General features: G+C 44.1%; 1 protein-coding gene and 1 pseudogene across 13 annotated transcripts in view; one reads left to right on the forward strand and one right to left on the reverse strand.

The window, feature by feature from the left end:
• Positions 1-16,359, forward strand: part of FGGY (FGGY carbohydrate kinase domain containing) — a 127,765-nt gene extending 111,406 nt beyond the window's left edge. For 11 of the 13 annotated variants that reach the window (XM_039711504.1, XM_039711498.1, XM_039711499.1 and 8 more), the window contains 2 exons: positions 14,911-14,972; positions 16,123-16,359. In XM_039711504.1, coding sequence (XP_039567438.1) covers positions 14,911-14,972; positions 16,123-16,204 — 144 coding nt within the window. In that variant the 3' untranslated portion in view covers positions 16,205-16,359. Of the gene's footprint in view, positions 1-131; positions 342-3,924; positions 4,154-14,910; positions 14,973-16,122 lie in introns of those variants that run through there. The other 2 variants (XM_039711501.1, XM_039711500.1) reach the window with 2 other exon arrangements.
• A 1,557-nt stretch (positions 16,360-17,916) lies between these two features.
• On the reverse strand, positions 17,917-19,552 carry LOC120503353 (annotated as a pseudogene).
• Between the last annotated feature and the right edge of the window lie 238 nt (positions 19,553-19,790).

Below are 19,790 nucleotides of genomic sequence, written 5' to 3' on the forward strand. Positions count from 1 at the left end.
TTACTGGTTGTGGTTGTAAGGTCATTTAATTTTGCAATAGTCCCATCTAAGGGATGATTCTTGCATTGCATGAAAGGGAGACTAAGCAAGATTCACTTTTTTATTTGCTTTGTGTAACTTTGTCCCTGTAGATATTCAGCACATTTGCCATAAGACACCAAATGCCAAATGTGTGGCTTTCTGGACATGGACGTTCCACTCATCCCAGAGGAGAATCAAGCATGGAAAGAGAATAAAGATAAGACTGGGGCTTTTCTCTTTCAGCATTAAATCCCCGATAGCCACCATCTCCTTCTCTCTGTTCCCACTCTGAAATTGTTTATTCTTTCATCTTGTACTTTTGCCTCTAATTTGTGCCTCTCTTTCGTTTAGTAACTTTCACTTTTTTCCCATCTCTTGGTCCTCTCTTCTCCTCTCCTCCTCCTTCATCCCAGCTCTTTCCGCATCTAATTCCCTTACCCCTGTCAAAGAGTCAGGGATGGTTTGTGGCTCAGTCAGTGCTGATCCCTCACCTCAGGACCCCTCTCAAGGCTTGCAGGACTTCAGTAAAGCCTCGTGGCAGTGCCCTCTGTTTTATGGGCACAGCATATGAACAGTGACTGGGCTGTGCCAGTGTTCTTGGACTGGAAGAGGGGAGATTTATGATGGCACTGATCACAGTGCTAAAATAAACTGTCCTTCCTCAGCCAGAGGAATAGGAGTTTGTAAATGCCAGCATTTTATACACAAACTGAAGGACAGGGCTGAGGGAGCCAGCTGCCCAGGTTAGCTGTTCAGGATCTGAACATGGCAAGGCTTTAAAAGCAGAGAGCCAGAAGAAGTCATTTATATTAAAACAAACTCTGTCATGAGTCATTTGACTTCTTTTTCTCTTACACACATAGTTTATGTCCCAGGCCTTCTAAGGCCCGGGTAACATCTGATACTCTTTAGGCTGAGCTGGCTTTAGTAGGAGTGGGATCCTGCTTCCACTTACACTGTACCACTTAGAACTCTATTTAATTTGAGTCTTGTGTTTACAGGCTATAACTGTTACTTATTTGTCATTTTTATGGTAATAAAAAGACTGTTTGTCTGTGATTCAGTCCTTGCTGTGCTGTTGAATAGGTCTGTGTCCTTCAGCAGCCACAGAGCAAAAGAGGGGCTTCACCTTTTCACTTCAGTCATTTTTCCCTGCAGGTCCAGTCAGGTCAGCATGCAAGAGGGGGTGCAGGTCCTTCCCATCCCTCCCAACCACTGTCTCAGTCTACTGATGTCAGCAGAGCATCACTCCGCATTTTTCACACCATTTGCAATGATGTGAATGTGATTTTTCTTCCCTTCTTCAAAAGAGCCAACACAAAAGTGTACCCGTCTGTGTCCTTCAGCAGCAGCAACAGAGGAAAAGAGGGGCTTCTCCTTTTCACCTCAATCATTTTTCTCATGCAGCTCCAGTCAGGTCAGCAGGCAAGAGGGGGTGCAGGTCCTTCCCATCCCTCCCAACCACTGTCTCAGTCTACTGATGTCAGCAGAGCATCACTCCGCATTTTTCACACCATTTGCAATGATGTGAATGTGATTTTTCTTCCATTCTTCAAAAGAGCCAACACAAAAGTGTACCCTGTCTGCAAAATACAGCTTTGTCTCTTTTACCATTTTTCTTATTTTTCATTCTCTCCTTTGTCTCATCTCTTCTGATCCCAGGTTTTTGTTTAAATATTTTAAGCAGGTGCAAAAAATAGTTAATTGCAGGTAGGAGATGTGAAAGGTGAATGAGTTCTTCAAGTCTTATTCCCTGCTTATGCCAAGGCCTATAGAGACTTGAAAGGGGAGGATGAAACACAGACAAAGGGCAGGAAAGCTTTGTCCTACTCCGAAGTTTACAGGGAATGGCTTCAGCCCCTCCCCATACAGCTTCCCTGGGCAAGGATAACCCTCAGGCCCCCCTGCTAAAAGAGGCTGCACCTTAATTAAGAGCATGACTCTTGTTCCCTCTAGTGGCTAATTACACAGCATCTCTCACTCCAGTGTCATTCCACTGCCTTCCTGCCTCCCTTCCCAATTTTCCTCCTATGCTCCCTTTTTAAATATGTTTTGTAACTAAATTTCTCCAAATAATGGTATTTGCCATTCTTTGGATTGTGCCTCTCCCATGGATAGATGCAACACAGCAGAAGGATTTATTGCTGGAGAGGTTTTTGCTCCTGTTCCAGCCATGGTGGATTTTTCTGCAGCATTACCAGGAAGGGTTAAGGAAAAAGGGCTTTTCTTGGTTTATCAGCATCCCTGCTCCTATTGTAATTCCTTAAGTATGAGCAGATATGGATGTCCAGAACTGCTGAACACCTCAAATCCCAGACTTGTTTCATGTCCTGGAGATAAGGAGTGAGTTGCCTGGCTCTCCAGATCAAACAAATAGCCTGTAAAATGTAGTTTAGTGTTTCCTAAGGACACAGGAAAATTTGGTGTTTGCCAAAGTAGTTGTTATTAACAGCCTGCTAATGGGAGGCACTCTGTGCTAGTTCAAATTGACACAAACTACTGCAGCACCATGTTCTTCTGAGTATAAATAAAAGCAGAATGTTGCAATGAAAAAACAGTCTGTGTAACCTAACTTGAGAGGCAGAGTACATAGACTTTATTCCCACCTCAGCCACTGACTTTGTCTGTGACTTTGGCCAAGTTGTGTAAGTTTGTTCTTCTTCCTCCTGACTTGTGAAGGAGATTTAGTGATGTTTACATACCTCAGAGGTGGGCTTTATTGTTGTATTAAAGTGATAGAACAAAAAGTGTAAAGAAAATCTATGATGATGCTAAAGGTGTTCCTCTGATGGGTTAAAATAAGTCAGAATGGAAAGGCTGTAGATTGACAACACACTTACACATAACTGGAACATCTTTTTACTTTAAAGTCTTTGCTATGTATATAATATGGAAGATGGATTATATACTGTGGCATGGTTACAACTCTGATGTTTGTATCAAGTTTTAGTATTTACAGCATTCAGAACATTTAGAGATTGTGTTGCACATCTGCACAAAAATGCACTTCATATGCAGAATTCTTGTTTTTAGAGAATATTTGGGAAGGAATGGGAGACCACATCCTTTAAAGCACAAATTCACTCAGGGTTTGGATTGGCAATTTCTTAGGAACAGCAAAAGCTAATTCCAGGTCAGCATTTTCATTCCCAGGCTGAAGCTTTAGGTGTCTAATGCTGTGCCCAACACATAACTGAGGTGCTCTTCTTGCTCAGGTATGAACCCTTCTAAACTGCAGTTGTAGACATTTCTGGAGACTTCTGAAAATCAGATGTTGCCTTTTTTTGACTGCAGTGGGACCAGGATTAGCAGAAACAACAGATGCATCTTGCCTTGCTGAGCATTTTCTGAGGTGCATCTGAAACTGATTTGTGACAGGCCAGTAACCCAATGAGAGTAATGTGAAACATCCAGCAGGGTAAGACCTCCTCCTTAGAACTATATCCTTTTTCTTGCATGCCTGGGTTGCATTTTTCTAAATTAAGTTACTGAGTTGTAGAATGACCCACATTCCTTTATTCCTGTAAAACCAGAATGACTGACAGCTTTTAATTGCACATGCTCCTACTGTTTGTTGGGAGAGGAGGGGGTAGGATGGGATCCTACCAAATGTTTGAAATATTACAAATAGAGAAAAGATTGTTAAGCATGAAAAAATGGCTTCTTATCAAGGGTTTAGTTAGATATGTTGCTGATGCTCTCTGATGTTATATAGATCTTCACTAATTATTCCAATGTGAATAACCAAGCCAGAGCAGAACAATGGATAAGTGTGTTTAGAAAGGTGTGCAGTAAAATTCAGACTTGCATCAGATAAAAGTAATTTAATATCTTTCCCTCCCTTCTAGACTCATCACAGCCAAAGAAATAACTTTGAACAAAAACTAGTTGTTTTTTTTTCAGGTTTACTGCATGAAGCAATTTCCAAAGTACGGAATTGCTACTAATGGAAAAGCAAAGCAAATCTGGGATTTTGAGCTGGTGGAGTGTTCGTGCAAGTGATTAGGCTGTACAAAAGGAGCATTCATCTTGAAATGACAGATAAGTGCTAAGGACAGGACTGAAAACTGTAAATATGTTAGCACTTTAAGCGAGAGCACAGCTTCAGCACTTGTGAGACTCATCAGCTGCTGTAAACAATATGGATCTTTGAGCTGATCTCTGCCGAGATCTCAGCACATCAGATAATGATAGAGTTGTTCATTTTTGCTTCTTCCGTTCTGTTTGTTTTTTTGTTGTTTTTTTTTTTCCTTTCAGAAAGTACTTTCTCAGAGAACAGGCCAGCACACACTCACCTCCCTCCTGGAGCAGCCACCGTGGGGAGCAAAGGACAGGGCTGGGCTCTGCCTCTCCCCAGTCCTGCTCCAGTCAGGAGCAGAATGTGCAGCCGCACTGCCACTCTCCTGGCAGGGCTCTGCCCCCACCCACGACTGGGGAAGGCTCTTTGAGCTCCTCCAGCGTCACTTCACAGTCAGGACACTTCTCCAAGTGTGATTTTAAAAGGAAGCTCTCAGGTGGTGGCAGCAGTTTCTCCTGTGGGGCTTTGCAAAGGGTTATCAGTGGCTGAGCTGTGATAACGGAGCATCTCATGTTGGGAACACTGCATACAATAGAAATTAATTTGAAACTAGTAAATCCCCTTTGCAGAGGGCATGATAAAAAGCTGGCAGCCCACCATAGCTCCCAACACTCACTGAGGTTCTGCTCGGTGACCTACCAGTGAAAAGCTCCATGAACCATTTGGGCCTCTGCTATTCATCTCTTTTCCCAGCTTGCTGTCTTTAAATAAAAGGACAGATCTTCAGCAGCAGGAATTGGCTCAGTTCTTAGGATCAGCTGAATGGTGAAGCACAAAGTGGTTTTTCTTCAGTTGTGTCCCCCATTGGCCAGATTTTCCTCCTGAGTGTTTGGTATTATCTTGTGGTGTTAGTGATTCCCATGGAATATGTGAGGAACTGAGGTGCAGGAGGCTTCACAGGATCACAGAATATTCTGAGTTGGATGGACCCACAGGGATGATCAAGTCCATCTCTTAAGTGAAGGGCCCCCAAATGGGGATCAAACTCACACCTTTGGCATTATCAGCACCATGTTCTGACCAGCTGAGCTGATCTCAGGGCTTGTGTGGCTTAAAATTCAGGAGCCAATGAATCCAGTGAGTACAGTCATGGAAGGTGTGCTGGGAAGAGCTTTCCCCCATAAGCACTTCAGGAGCAGTGCGTTAGGAATTTCTCACTGAAGTGGCTGAAGGGGCAAAGCTTGCTTGGAAGCAGGAGCCACAAGGTGCAGCTCACTGGGGACTTCTTAAAAAGCTGGGAAAATAGGATGAGATAGCAAAGTAGAAGTTGGAATGGTGTCTGGCTGGTGTTATAAGCTGAGAACATCCCTCTGGAAGGATTTGGTGTTGTTTGCCTTTCCTGCAGATAAAAAGGAGAGCTTATAAACCAGCTCTTACAAACCCCAGAGCTTCTAAACCCCAGGCTTCCCACATGGCCAAAACTTGGGAAGGTGGAGACTGTCCTGGGTGCTCTTCTCTGTGGGATCTCAGCTTTCAGGATGGTGCTGGGTTGGATCTCAGGCTGTGACCAGCCCAGCTCTGGTGCCACTGGTGCCTCACTCCCACAGCAAATGCACTTCTAATTCCAACTGGGGTGCTTGCAGACAGAACCAGCCTTTGTTTTGGGCACGGGCAATTATAAAATGTGCTCTTTTTCTATTTGCCAAATGAATACAAATGCTTTCTTAGAACATCTGCTAAGGGAAAAGATGCCTGAGATACCTTTAAAACTCCTGCTGGCAGTGATGAATAGAAATGCTTTTCAAATTCATTTTCAAATAGAAAATGAATACAAATGCTTTCTTAGAACATCTGCTAAGGGAAAAGATGCCTGAGATACCTTTAAAACTCCTGCTGGCAGTGCTGGGTGACAGGTTTGGATTTGCTCAGTAACAGAGGTTATTGAATATTACTGTAATCAAAGGCTCTTTCTGGCTCTGGGGCAGGTGTGAATAAATAGTTCTTGGGTTTGGTTTTGTATAGAGAAACTTCAGCCAGGGTGGTGATGAGGGTAACCTGACATTTGCCAGTAAGAATAGTTTATTCCAAATTAATTTGTTAATTTGTTCAAATTGGTGCCTACAGGTTTTCTGTGCAATAAATGTGATTGCAGTACACAGACATTGTGCACATAAAGAGATTCCTGCTGACAGAGAAGTTTTAGTGCTAAAGGGAACTGTATTTGCCATTTCCCAGTGGTCTCCAAAGAGATACAAGCCAAAGTTTTTAGGAGCAAGGGGAGCAGAACACCTATTCTGGTGTGACTTTGGCAGTTTCCTCCTATGAAACTCTCTCAGTTCTGTGTCCATGGGAATTCCACAGCTCAGTGTGAGCTTCTCCCTTGCTGCTATTAGAGCACATTTGGCAACTCACTGGCCATCCCATCCTCAGTCCAGGCTTCCCAGGTTCTTAAGGAATCCTTCCCAAAATAAAATTGTTTAGCAATATGTATCCAGCATTTAAAGTGCTTTTTTTTTTTTTCTTTTGTTAGAAAGAGCACTCTTGGAGGACAGTTCTAGTGGCAGAAGACAAATGAGAGCAATAGCTTCTTATTCCTGGCTGATTTTCAGATCTGGAGAAGAAAGGATGCTCAGTTTTAAACAAAACAGGACAGTATCATCAGCTGATCACAGAATCATAGAATAGTTTGGGTTGGAACAGACCTTTAAAGGTCATCTAGTCCAACCCCCTGCAATGATGAGTGTGCTTTGCTTCAGCTTCACTCAGTTCAGTCGCTGCTAGCCTTTAATTTGGGAGAGAAAAATACTTTCTGGAGCAGTGTGCTGGAAAAGGTGGCTGACCCCTTGTCTGTAGCAATCATGGCAAGGAAAGCAAATGCCTTGTGCCATGGACGGCTGCCTTCTCTGTGCTGTGCTAAACTCCCAAAAGATTTCTATTTTTTCTTCTAGGATTTATTCTCTGTTCACCACTTGTTGGATATCTCTGTATCTCTTAAATTATATTTTATTTTTGCTGGACATGGGATATCTGTAAGGATACTAAAAGGCTTTCTCTATATTTTAATGCAGTTTTACTCTCTGTTTTAACATCTCAACCTTCTACTGGCTTACAGTAGTGAAATACTTTTTCTAAAGGTCTCTTGTTTTTTATGAGCCCCTGTCCAGGGTAATTTCCCAAATGCAGTCCAGATTGGGTAAAATGTAAGCATATTTCTGAGGTACAGGGTTTTTTTTTTCTTTTAATAGTAAACCACACATCAGATGAACCAGTTAAAAAATATCACAAATCAAAACTCACAGCAGGGATTTTCCTCATTAACCTCAGGTAGACAGTGGAGGATGGCAAAGAATATATTTGAAAGATGAGGGGGAAAGGAAAGGAAAGGAAAGGCAAGGAAAGGAAAGGAAAGGAAAGGAAAGGAAAGGAAAGGAAAGGAAAGGAAAGGAAAGGAAGGAAAATCAAGTCTCCTCAGCCAGTGTTGGAAAGAGGGAAAGAATAAATAGATGAAGAAGAGCGAAATATTGCAAATAGTTTTTCTTTCTTGATGGAGTAACCCTAAAGCAAAGTATAGGCAGAAGTTGGTTTTATGACAATCCCAGCTAGGTACCCCAAAAATGCTGAAACTGCCCAAAGTGGGAAAATGAACAGAGAGACGTGTGTGGATTAATTAGATTGAAAAAATGTTTTGACAGCAAAAGCGAACATATGGAATGAATTGTGAGAACTTGATCCAGTTCCCCATGTGTAAATGATGCCTTAGCCATAGCTCATAAAGCAAATACAGATGCAAAAAAAAAAAAAAAAAAAAAGCTCCTTTCCTATCCCCTCCCCCCAGTAAAGCCCAGTCTGTTGCCAGATGGCAAATAAAAGTCTGAACTTGGTGACTAAATGTGAGGAAAGCTGAATGTTCATTATGGATGTTGAAAGAAATCAGCCAAATAAATCTGAGTTTTGCACCTTGGAGGAAGTCATGCAGCTCAGCTAAATACTGAGTGGAATGCCCAGCTGAGTGTCAGGGTCCCCTGGGCTGGGTCTTCAGAGTCTCTGTTTTACCCTTCCTGGTCTAAATCAGAATCGTGGAATGGTTTGGGCAGGGACATCTCCCACTTTCCCAGATTGCTCCAAGCCCTGTTTCAGCTGGCCTTGGACACTTCCAGGGAGGCAGGGGCAGCCACAGCTTCTCTGGACACCCTGTGCCAGGGCCTGCCCACCCTCAAGGGAGGGATTGCTTTGTGTCCAGCTCAGTGCTTGGTGCCTATGTCCATGTGGAATCACACACCTGCCCCAAAGGCTTTATCTCCTAAAACTGAGGGTAGAAGCATTGGGACAGATGGCTGCAAGCAGAGGGTGAGGAGGGAGCCAGAGAAGAAAAGAAATGTGTTGCAGGTTATGCAGAGGAACATTCCCTGGATTTGTTTGCTCCATCTCCAGGAAGTATGAGTAGGGAGAGGGTGGATTGGGCAGTGCCCAGCATCAGGAGCTGGTGGAGGAATTTGCTCTCCTGACTCCCAGTTGAGCTTGTGTTCTGTTAAACACAGCTGCCTATGTCAGCATCATATTTCCAAGCCTAAAAACTGTGTTAAATCAATGTCTTTTTTTGTGGTTTCAATGGATAGAACTTCTTAGTTTATTTTAACAGCGATGCTGTGCATGGTTAAATTTATTCCACCTCAGAAGGGGGTGAGGGAGATGTGCTGCCAGTGTCACTTGGTGCTGGAGTCAGGAGCCTGTTCCAGCTGTGGCATCAGCACCATGGCATGGCTGGGACCTTCACATACAGCCACTGAAGGGAACAGTCCCTTCATGGAGAAGCTGCACAGGCTCATGTCAGGGGAAGAGCAGCTAAACCCTGCCCCAGACTGCTTGGGTGGTGCCCACAGACTTGATTCATGGCACCCAGTGCCAGCAGTCTGTGAAGCTGAAACAGGAGCTGAGCACTTGGGCTCCTTCCATTGCCCAGGGAAGCTGAAACCCCTGCTAAGCTGTCAGGTTTGTGTCCAAGCACAAAGAGGTGCCAGCAGCAGAGCCCTCACAAAGAAAACTGCTTAATTATTTGCTAGTTGGAGGCAACTTGGGGGAGTGCAGACTCAAATCAACAACTACCCAACCTATATTTAGTAGCAGAGTGGCTGGAGCTTAGACTCAAACATAGTTTCCAGTGATAGATGATGTGGCAATCAGAGCTGACCCTCATCCCATTCTAAATTTGGGCTGTGGAATAAGTCATTAATATCATGGCTGGCATGGAAAGGCACCCTTCCAGCAGCTGCCCTGCCACTGCTGCTCCTCTTCGGGCTGTGCCTGTGGCTGGCCAGCCTGGCTGGGCTCTGGGACACCAAACTGGGTGACCACAGCCTGGCTGCACTGTGGAGACATTGAGGGAGAGGCAAAGTCAGTGCTCTGGAGGCAGAAGTGATCCTGTGGCCTTATCTGTGTTTGTCTGTGGTGCTGTGAGAGCTGTTTTCCATTTGCTCTGGTACTGAGGAGTGATAATCTTCTCTGGTGGTGCAGGACAGGTGGGGTGATCCATGCTTCAGTGGGATGGGGAAGGTGCAGGAGGGCTGGGAGCTCCGTGTGGCACCCACAGTGCAGAACTGGGGACACACAAACTCTGTGCCCCAGCCAAACCAAACTGGGGAAATGGCACAGCCCACTGCAGAGAGAGGTAACTGAAAATTAAAAGGATAAATTATATGTCCCAGATAACTCCAGAAATCTCTTGAAACTTTCTGGAATCTAATTCAGTGCTGGAACCAGAAATGCACCTTGTCTCAGTGCTCAGGATCCATCCAGTTGGCCTCTGTCAACTCAAGTTGGGTGGTTGAAGGGTAGAATAATGTTGGGCTTCTTTTGAGCTGCCTCAGTGTAACAAACAAATGCATAAAATATTCCTCTAAGGAGGGCCAGTGCTGTTACTGAACACATGGACAGGGAGATGCCAAAGGCCAGTGACTTTTCCTGGAAGACAGACTCAAGTCCTGAGCTGGTGTCCTGCTTGCCAGCCCTCCATCCTTCCATCCTCTTCTCCCTCTTCCTCTGTATCTCATGTGCACAGACAGACAAAACTCTTCCTCTCTCTCTCTCTCTCTCTCTGAGGTTTGATACAGACACAGAAATCGATGTTGGATCGGAGCAAAAGGAAAATGCTAACTTGTGTGAAATTTTCCACCTTTTCACTAAATGAATCAAAGCCAAATTTTCACACTTTGGTCTTAGGTGTGAATTTTTTGCTCAGCTCTAATATTTATCCATAATGTGTTTTAAAACTTGGCTCGCTCCATCTAGAAACCCACAGGGAATTGAGTTACAGATTCTGGGCTTTGTGCATGCTGCCAAAATCTGCCCCTATAACTCAAACCAATTTAAGGGGGGGGGGAAACCACTAGAAAAATATTGTATATGGTCCATCACATGCTTTCTTCATGCAGTCATATACCACTAAAAAGTAATGTTCTGCAGAAACACATTCATGTAACTCCTGTAAACACAGATAAGATGAATTTTGCATCTCCAAAGCAATCCCTAAATAAAAGCCTAGGAGGAAATAGCAGCATTGCTTAAAATTCTTATAGAAGTTTAAAAGTATTTCTTCAACATCAGCATTTCAAGAAATCTATTTATGCCCCTCAAATCCAAATATATCCTTCACTGAACTTCTTAAAATGATGCTAAAGACATCTGTTAGCTGAGTTTGTGTGTGTGGAATAGAGATGAGTGAGAGTGAGGTTCTTCACTGCTGCAGAACAATTAAAATTATTACATAGAACATTATTTGTTTGATTTGTTGTGAGGACTAGAAGGGTAAGGAAACTCTGATAGTTTGAAGGTTAACACCTGCTGAATCCTGAAATCAGGACAGATCTGGTGGTAAGAATGTTCCTACATTTCAGCCTCTTGTGAATGGGGCAACTTTTACATTATTTTCCTCTTGCTGCTGGATCTGTGACAGGAAAACTAAACAGAAACACTGGAGAGATGAGACTGGCCTGAGTGTGAGCATCAGATCCCCCGGTTTGGCTGCTTTGTGCAGCCACATGCTTTCAGCCACTGAAATGGTGCAGGAGAACTTGAAATGATCTGTGGTTGTTTTGTTGTTAATAGTTACCTTAGGTTAAAGTCCTAGCATTTCTTGGGATTACCAAAATGACTGAGTGGTGACAACACAGCTGGAAGTTACATTTGTGCTTGGATGCCTTACCATTTAACTTCGGATACAATTTTTAAAGTCTCAAAATAAAGAAAAAGCCCAATTGGGATTTTGTGACTTTCTAAACTAAGGCTGGTGTCCCTAAATCTGATTTCTCATTTGCTGTGTACTTTAAGGCTCACGTCCCATTAATTTTCAGTAATACTCAGTCTTATCAGTCCTTGAGTCACAGCTGAAAATCAGACTTGGGGACTATTCTAGGTTGGGCTTGATGATCTCCAAGGTCTGTTCCAGCCTAGTTGATTCTGTGATTTTGTGATTCCATCCACAAGTGGGCTTCACTGGCCTCCCTGTGCAGTCCCAAGGGATGTGGGCTCATCCTGTGCGATGTGCAGGGTTTTGTGAGGCAGCTCTTGGAGGACCCCGAGGGCAAAGAATCAGAGAGGATTGGTCTCCCAGCCTGAAGCTATTCCCTGTGTGCACCTCCTGTGGCTCCTGTGCCAGGCTGATGGGCTTCTCCTGCTGCCTCCTCCCACACAGGGTTAAAAACCTTTTCCTTCCCATTATTAAGGGGACAATGATTGAAATTTCCAGCTTTAAGATGCTGTGTCAAAGTTGGGCTTCCCTAGGACATAGGATTTTCCCTGGGTTTCCAGTAGGGTTTCCCTTGGAGATCCACTGCCTGTTGGGGCTGCCCTGGATTCCTCAGCTGGGCAAGTGTTGGATCCCCAGCCCCAGATGATGCTGGAGAGTGGAATTCAGCCACCAGGACTGAGTGGATTTGAGTGGCTACTGACCTTCCCAGCAGCAAAATGGCACCTCGTCCTGAGATCTTGGTGGGCCTCGGAGAGTTTGGTTCCCTGTCCCTTCCCAGGCAGGGATAACCCCGCTGGGCTGGGTCTCTCCATGGAGAGCAGAGTGTTTACTGGCTTGTATCTGTCTCAGCGCTGACACTCCAACAAAAGGTTAGAAATCATGAATGCATCCCTTTATTTCTGCTCCACAGTGCCTCTCTTTTTTTCTGTGTAAACCCTTCACTTGCCTCTTGCCCAGCCTTTAGAAACGATGATCAAATGCGAACTTTCAGGGTTTATTTATAGCGTAGCCTTTATGGAAAGAGAGAAAAGAAATGATTAAAAAGCAATTTTACAAAATATTTTGTTTTAAGAGAGAATTCATTGTGTTTTAAATCACTGTATTCATTGTGCTGTCTAGACTGGCAAACAAAGAAGATAGAGCGTCATTCAAATTAAGATTGTGAAATCCTTGGTGACTGGAATTATGGATTTGGATGTCAACCCTCAAACAAACTATTTCTGAACGGCAGTATTATCACTTTGCTATATTTAAGGCTTTGTTGGAGACAGAGCAGTGCACAAGGTTGATCCGATTCAGTAATGCAATTCTAATGTTCCTTTGTTTTCCATTTCATTATAAATTCATATTTTCAATGTTCTGTTCCTCTTTGTCCCCAGAAAATTGTTGAAAGGACTCTCCTCTGGGAGTAAAGTTTTTTGTTCAAGCTAACAATGACCAAACTGACTTTAAACACAGAAAAACACACAACTAAAATGTGACTTGAGAGAGAGAATTAATTTAGGATATTTTGAGCAACTCAGAATGGGTGAGTTGTTGAAAATTGCTGGCTGTGTATTTTTTTGCCATGCTATTCCACAGAACCATGGTAGTTGCTGTGAGACTTTAATGCTGTGGATTCTCAAAGGTCTGTGTGTTTTCAGTAGATTTAAAAACACCAAAGTATTTTAGCTGATAAACTGAAAAACTGATAAACTCAGAAGTCTTCCTCCTTAGCTCAGGGTGGATGATGGGGGTCCAGCAGAAGAGAAGCAGCATTTTCTGGAAGCTGTAAGAGTAAAGCAGAACACGAGGGCGTGGGGAACCCATGTCAGAGGCAGAACATAGCCTGGGAATGGAGCTGTGTCCTGTCCTGAGTGTGCACAGGCAGGGGAATGCAAAGTCTGGCCCTCCTTTTCATTTTTGTTGCACCTGTGTTAAAAAATGGATTTGCCAGTTGAGACACTTCAGATGTTATGTGTTTATTTTCATGCAGTGTCTCCAGGGCAGTTCAAAAGGAGGGGTAAAGCAGGGAGCAGAAAAGAAGGTGACTCTTTCATTCGTGAGAGAGTGTTTCAGGGGGCTTTGTTTTCCCTAAGGCACAATGGAAAATCAGTAACCATTGTACCAGAGGGAATTGGCTTCTACTTTGAGTTGCCTCTTTTTTTTTGCTGTGTGTTCATTCATTTTTTGGATAGTCTGTAAATCCAGATGGCTGTGTAAGGGACTGTCTATTGTAAACAGGGACAATGCTTGAGCATTGTCAGTGTCACCTGTTAAAGGCCAGGAAATAAAATGCCCATTTCTCTTACTGGGAAGGATATCAGCCTTTCCATGGCAGTAGTTTAATCTGGCTGCTGTGCAGAGTCTCAGTGCCAGCAGGCTCACATGTCCCAGGGAAAAGAACACACTATCTCTCTGCAAGTGTTATTTCAAGGGTGTTTCTTGGGGAATCAAAGTACAATCACTGTATGAAGGAGAATGGGCATATTAGAGCACAGAAATATTCCCTGCTGCTGTATCAGCACCCTCAGCAGAGTGCAGTCCTGAGTGCACACCTGGCAATGCTTCTGCCTTTGGTGGAGCCTGTCCTGGGACAGTGACACTGCACTGACATTGCTCATCCACGCTGTGAAGTTCTGTGAGATCCTCTGTCAAGTGCTGGGTAAGTGGAAAGCACAGATTTCACTAGGGCAGGTATTCCAGCCTGTAAAATCATCCAAACCTTTCAAAAATCCAGCTGTAGCTGACTGGAAGGTTCCAGCAGCAGCACAGGGTTCTGCAGGGTCATCCTCATTCTTAGGCACTGCATTAAAACAGGTTCAGGGTCCTGCTTAGAAATTCTTAGATTTTGTCACACACTGACTCTTGAGTCCTGACCTTTAATGTTTTTAACATCTAAAAGCTGTTGCTTTGATTGTCCTTGTGAAATCACTGAGTGTCTGCTGCCTCCACTGTATCCTGAGAGCTCAGGCCTCTTAACTTCGGTGATTCTCTTTCCAGTGGGATTGCTTGGGAGAATCCACGGAAAATCAGAATCTCACAGAGATCAGGAAAGGAAGCAAATTACTCATCCCTCTCCCTTCCACACATGGCTGTCCCAGAGACTCCTTCTGCAGGGGATTCTGTGGGCTTTGACTTTATTTTGGCCAAAAGCAGAACAGGATCAGAGTTTCCCTCTTGCACCTTTGTGCTGAAATGTGAGGACAGCTGTGAGCTGCAGGACAGACATTCCCAGGTTACCTTCAGCTTGTGGAGCACCCTCGAGTCCTCCCTCACTGCAGGGAACTGATACTTTCAGAATATGATACAGGATCTCAAGTACAGTATCATTTTATTTGGGAACCTTCCCCTCCAGGGATGCAGTGTTTAACATTTCCTTTGGTTAGAGTAAATAATAAAAGATAACTCTGTTCTGCCTGGGACTCCCAGTGAGAGAGAGGAGCAGACTTTGGTTACTGAGGGTCTGCAGAGCTTTGTTCTCTTGACTACTTTATAATGGGATTGAACATATTTGCTGCCATCTGGCCTGTTCAGCCGAAACAAAATACATCACTAATGTTCCGATTGGTTTTGAAACATCTTGTTCTTGTCAAAAAGTATTTTAAATCAAAACAGGCTTTTCCAGTTGGTGTTTGTCTTTTCCTAGGAGGCCATGGCGAAAATGGGGAAAATTGGAAAAGTTGTGCAGCCCAACCACGAGCATAAAAGGTAACGCTGGCCCTGCTGTGTTCCACTGGGAGAGTTCAAGGGAGATAAAGTTGGGGTCTGGAGATGAGGTTGGGGGGTGTCATTTTACAGCCCTGCTCGACTGCAGTAATGTTTAGCATACAGATACTTTAAGAATCACAGTATATTATATTTTATAAGAACTGTTCATATTGTATTTCTAATGATTATTTATATTAATTTTTAAAGCTTGATTATTCACATTATATTTTAAGGATTATTAATATGATATTTAAAAGGATGATTTCTATCAGTTTCTGAGGATTATCTTCCATTACATTGTACTTTAAGGGTAATTCGCGTTACACTTTCTCGGGCTCCGGATTCCACAGGCGGCGGCGCGCGGGCTCCCCCTGGCGGCGGGCCCGGGCTGAGGGGACATGGCGGGGCCTGTGCCCGCTCCTGGGCCCCGCTGCACGGGACTGCTCTGAGGGCCCCAGCCTGCCCAGGGGAAGGGCTGCAGCACCCCGAGCGGCTGAGGGAGCTGGGAAGGGGCTCAGCCTGGAGAAAAGGGGGCTCAGGGGAAGCCTTGTGGCTTTGCACAACTCCCTGACAGCAGGGGACAGCCGGGGGGTCGGGCTGTGCTCCCAAATAACAAGAGACAGGACAAGAGGAAACGGCCTCAAGCTGTGCCAAGAAAAGTTTAGATTGGATATTTGGGAAAACTTCTTCATGGAAAGGGTTGTCCAGCCCTGGCACAGCTGCCCAGGGCAGTGCCCGTCCCTGAAGGGATTTGAAATCCCTGTGGAAGTGGCACTTGGGGACACGGGGCAGTGGCAGCCTTGGCAGTGCTGGGGGAATGGTTGGACTCGGTGATTTTGAAGGATTTTTGCCACCTGAATGAATTCTGTGAAGCTCCGGTGTCTCCTCACTCTCACAACAGAGAACTCTGGGGAAAACTGTCTGAGAAGCCAAGCTGGCTGTAGGGAAATGAAAGGTGGACTCGCAGCTGGAAATCACAGCTTGGGTGGAAACTCAGCAGTGCACAGGGAGGGCTCTGACCCCAGCAGCAGCTGTACCTAGCAAAGAGTCAAAGCATCTTTAATGCTAAGAGAAGCAAGTAAACATGTATATTGCAGGGGATTTAAATCTTCCAATCACAGGCTTTGCTGACATTAACTTTCTTACATAGATTTTATGACAAGAAATACGAAGTATTTTTGAAGCTTGTGGAGCACCAGAGAGAGTATCGCTCCATCATGAACAGCTTGTGATCCAGAGGCATGGGAGCTGGGAACAGCAGGCAAATTTCCAGGCATGCGTGATGCGGGTAATTTCTTCTTAATGTACTGTCCATGTTGAAAATGTCCTGTTATCATTTAAAATATACATTTTAATGAGAAATAAAATGCAGTCACTTTAATGTGAAGCACTGGGTATTTTCTGTCAATAATCCTTGCACACAGGGACAAGGAATATTCATTTGTTCCAGTTAGAGAATACAAGACAACCAGTTGCAGGTACCCCAGTGCCAGTATTTGGACTGGCAGGAACAGCACAAGGAATAACATGATTCACTCAGATGGACTTGAGCCTGTGGAGTCAATATTCACATGGATGGACTTTACACACTTAGCTTGAGAGAAATTTCTTATTTAGTATTGGCCTAGGCTGCAATTCCCAGTTAAATGCAAACAGGAGTCACACAATAACCAAATTACACTTGGGTTATTTGGAAAATAATAGTTTCTAGCTTTTTTTTTTTTCCCCTAAATCTTAGTAGTCAGCCCTGAAAAACATCTGGTATTTTTTTTAAAGAAACAATGCACTTCCTGCCTTGTAGTTCATGGAAAAGCAGTTGTTACCCTTTCCAAAGTACCCATTGTTAGGAGCTTTACAAGTTCAGGGACATAATTAAAGACAATGAAAGTTGATGGGAATAAAATGAAGAAACACCATGACAAAAAGAGTAAAACAAGCAAGAAAATGATTCTGACATAGTGGGGTGTCAGAGCTCCCAACTCAGGGGCACAATAAAATCTGTCAGCTGAAAAGACAAGAGTGGGAAAAAGCAATTGGAAACCAGTGTGTTGTAACCAGTAAGTATTCATAAATCTTAATATCTCTATTTTAATATGCAATTAGTGTGTAAAAATGAAGTCCAGAGACTCCAAATGGAGAGCAAAGGTACAGGTTATACAGGGACAGATGTGCAGGGTTGGCTGGCACTGCACCAGCACTTTTACCTCTTTGCAGCTCAACACAAACAACTTCAGCAAAGTTTCCATAAACTTCCTGCTATTTATATCATTATCCTCAAACTGGCCTCGATTTCTCTGGCTGAACTGGTAGCAAGACTTAGCACGAGGGGTGTAGGGAGTCTGGAAAGGGAACAAACAATCACACTGCCTTGGTGTAAAATGTAGATGCACAGGGTTCAAGGACTCCCTGTGCCTTGTGTGGGCTTGCACGACACAGTTACAGAGATCTGTTCACATTTCCTGCATGGCCTTTAATGCCTTCCTCCCCTTGTGATACTTGTACTTTACAGTTGCATTTTTGTTCCAAGCCAGCGTGCCTACCAGTTTCATACGATCCATTTTAAAACCAGAGCTGTGAGAACTCTGTATCCCAGTGCCTGAGAAATCAGCTGTGATAACACAAACACTGCTGCAGGATTTTGCAGTGAGACTGCCTGGCCATCCTTGTGTTATACAAGACTTAGCAAATTGTTCGGTTTGCCAAGTTCTCAAATTAAAATTTAATTCAAATTGAGCCAAGAAGTAAAACGTTAAAGCTCAAGAAGTTCTAACATTCTTCAGCTGCAGGTCGATGGGCACTGTAATGTTAAACTCTGATTGTGGCTTGAGGCATTCTTGTAGAACTGCCCTCTGAGGGCTCCACATGGAGTGCCTTGGCCATACCAAGCACTGCTGAGTCCTTCAGTCTGTGGCATCCCACTGCCCCAGTCCAAGAGAAGCCTCAGTCATGGCTTGAGGAAGTTTGGCCAAGGCCTCAGCTGGGGCCAGTCAGGCCCCTGAGCTGCCATCCTCACCCCTTCAGGTGCAATTTGCTGACAGATTTTTATCATGCAAATTAAAAGAAGGGAAGCAACCACCATGTCATCAGCTGCTCCAAGAGTCCTGCAGAGAGGCCCAGGCTTCACTCACATGGAGAAGACAAGAATATGATGGTTCCAAAGAAGCAAAGAGCAACTCTTAGGAAAAAACTCCATGAGACCCTCCTGGGTGAAGAGGCCTCATAAGGCAAGAGTCAGGAATAACAGCTTGTCATACAGGTAACCTGCAAACTGAATGTTCACATGAGCTTGGTTATTTTGTATTCTGATGCATTTCAGTTCCATGTGTCTCTTAAGCACTTTGAAAGTTAAAATCTCTTGAATGCAGAACCTTTCTCTGCTGTCCAAATGCCTCTACACTGTTCAGTCATGGTACAGTATCCAGAGGAATCCTTCTAAAAGGGATCCCTGCTGCCCCAGCCCTTGGAAAAGAAAGTATTCAGCTTGACACAGAATCCTTCTGGGAACTGGGATTCCAGCATTAAGAAAGGACAGAGCCAGTGTGAACTGTTTGGATTTGGCAATATCTGGGGGGAAATCCAGCTGCTTTCTACACTGGAAACTGGAAATTCTAGAGGCAAGTTAAAATCCTGCACTTCAAATCTGAGTGATGTTTGAAAGGTCCAGCCTGACCCTTCCTAGGTCTGTTTTTTAATTAACCAGGCTTTTCATGGCACACGGTGTTCTCCTCCCTGCCAGGGCAACTGCAGGACTTTTCCAGGTAAGAATTCCAGAAGCACTTACACTAGAAGGTTCTGGATGCAGCAGGATGGTAACACTTCCACCACAGAATTGCCAGTACCTGCATCAGAAGGTAATCACACAATGGTACAGACTGCTTTTCCTTGCTGGGTCTCTTTCAATCCATTTGTTATGTGCTGCTCACTCAGTAAATGCTGATTTATAAACACTTAGGGGTCGAGGTTGTTTCCTTGGCTTATTGTGTTGCTTCTCACAAGAGGTGTGAAAAGCAACACAGTTCTACAATAAAGAACATTTTCCCTTTTTCCCCTGTATCCAGCCTCTCAGTGCAACAAGCAACCTCTGACTGGGGCCTGGTGAGATTAGGAACTTCCATGCTGCTTTTTGTGGAATGTTGTCCCAGAGATTCAATAAACTACACAAAATAAAAATGCTAAAGGACTGTTTGATATTTCACAGAGTTGTTTGATCTGACATGTGTCAAATGATAAATGCAAATGGCTGCAGGATCATTCAAGCCCAAGTGGGTTTTGAAATGCTGTGGGAAAATTAGAGGATAAATAAATCTGATCCCAAGAGCTCAAGCTCGTTGTTTGGCATGTGTCAAAATGCAGGCAGAGGTAAATATTACCTTTGTCTGCAGGGAGGGCAGATTAGTGCTGCTGACCAGGGACTGTGCCTCCAGTAGGGGGTCAGGCAGCAACATGCCAAATTAAAAAATGGAGATATGCTAAACATATTGGAGGTTATTTAATGTTTACAGGGAAGTTAGCAGGATTAATAAACCCTCTTTCTACAATGGACTGTGAAAATGAAGGTGATTCTTTATTTTTAATACGTGGTTTTCCTCTGCAAAGTGATTGTGCAAAACTGGAGCCTTTGCTCTTTTATACTAGTATGTGCAGAGGTTCACAGATCAGCTAGGGAAGGGTTTCCTTTCCACACCTTCTTTCCCTGTGGATCTTACTCTGGAAGCTCTCTGGGTCATGGCTGAAGCCCTCAGGAATATGGGTGCCCATGGAGAGAAGCATTGCAGCTGCATCAAGGTGGAGTTGTCCAGAGTGACTTCCAGGGCCAGT

Source organism: Passer montanus, unplaced genomic scaffold (assembly GCF_014805655.1).
Source record: "Passer montanus isolate IOZ18808 unplaced genomic scaffold, ASM1480565v1 scaffold25, whole genome shotgun sequence".
Lineage (NCBI taxonomy): Eukaryota > Metazoa > Chordata > Aves > Passeriformes > Passeridae > Passer > Passer montanus.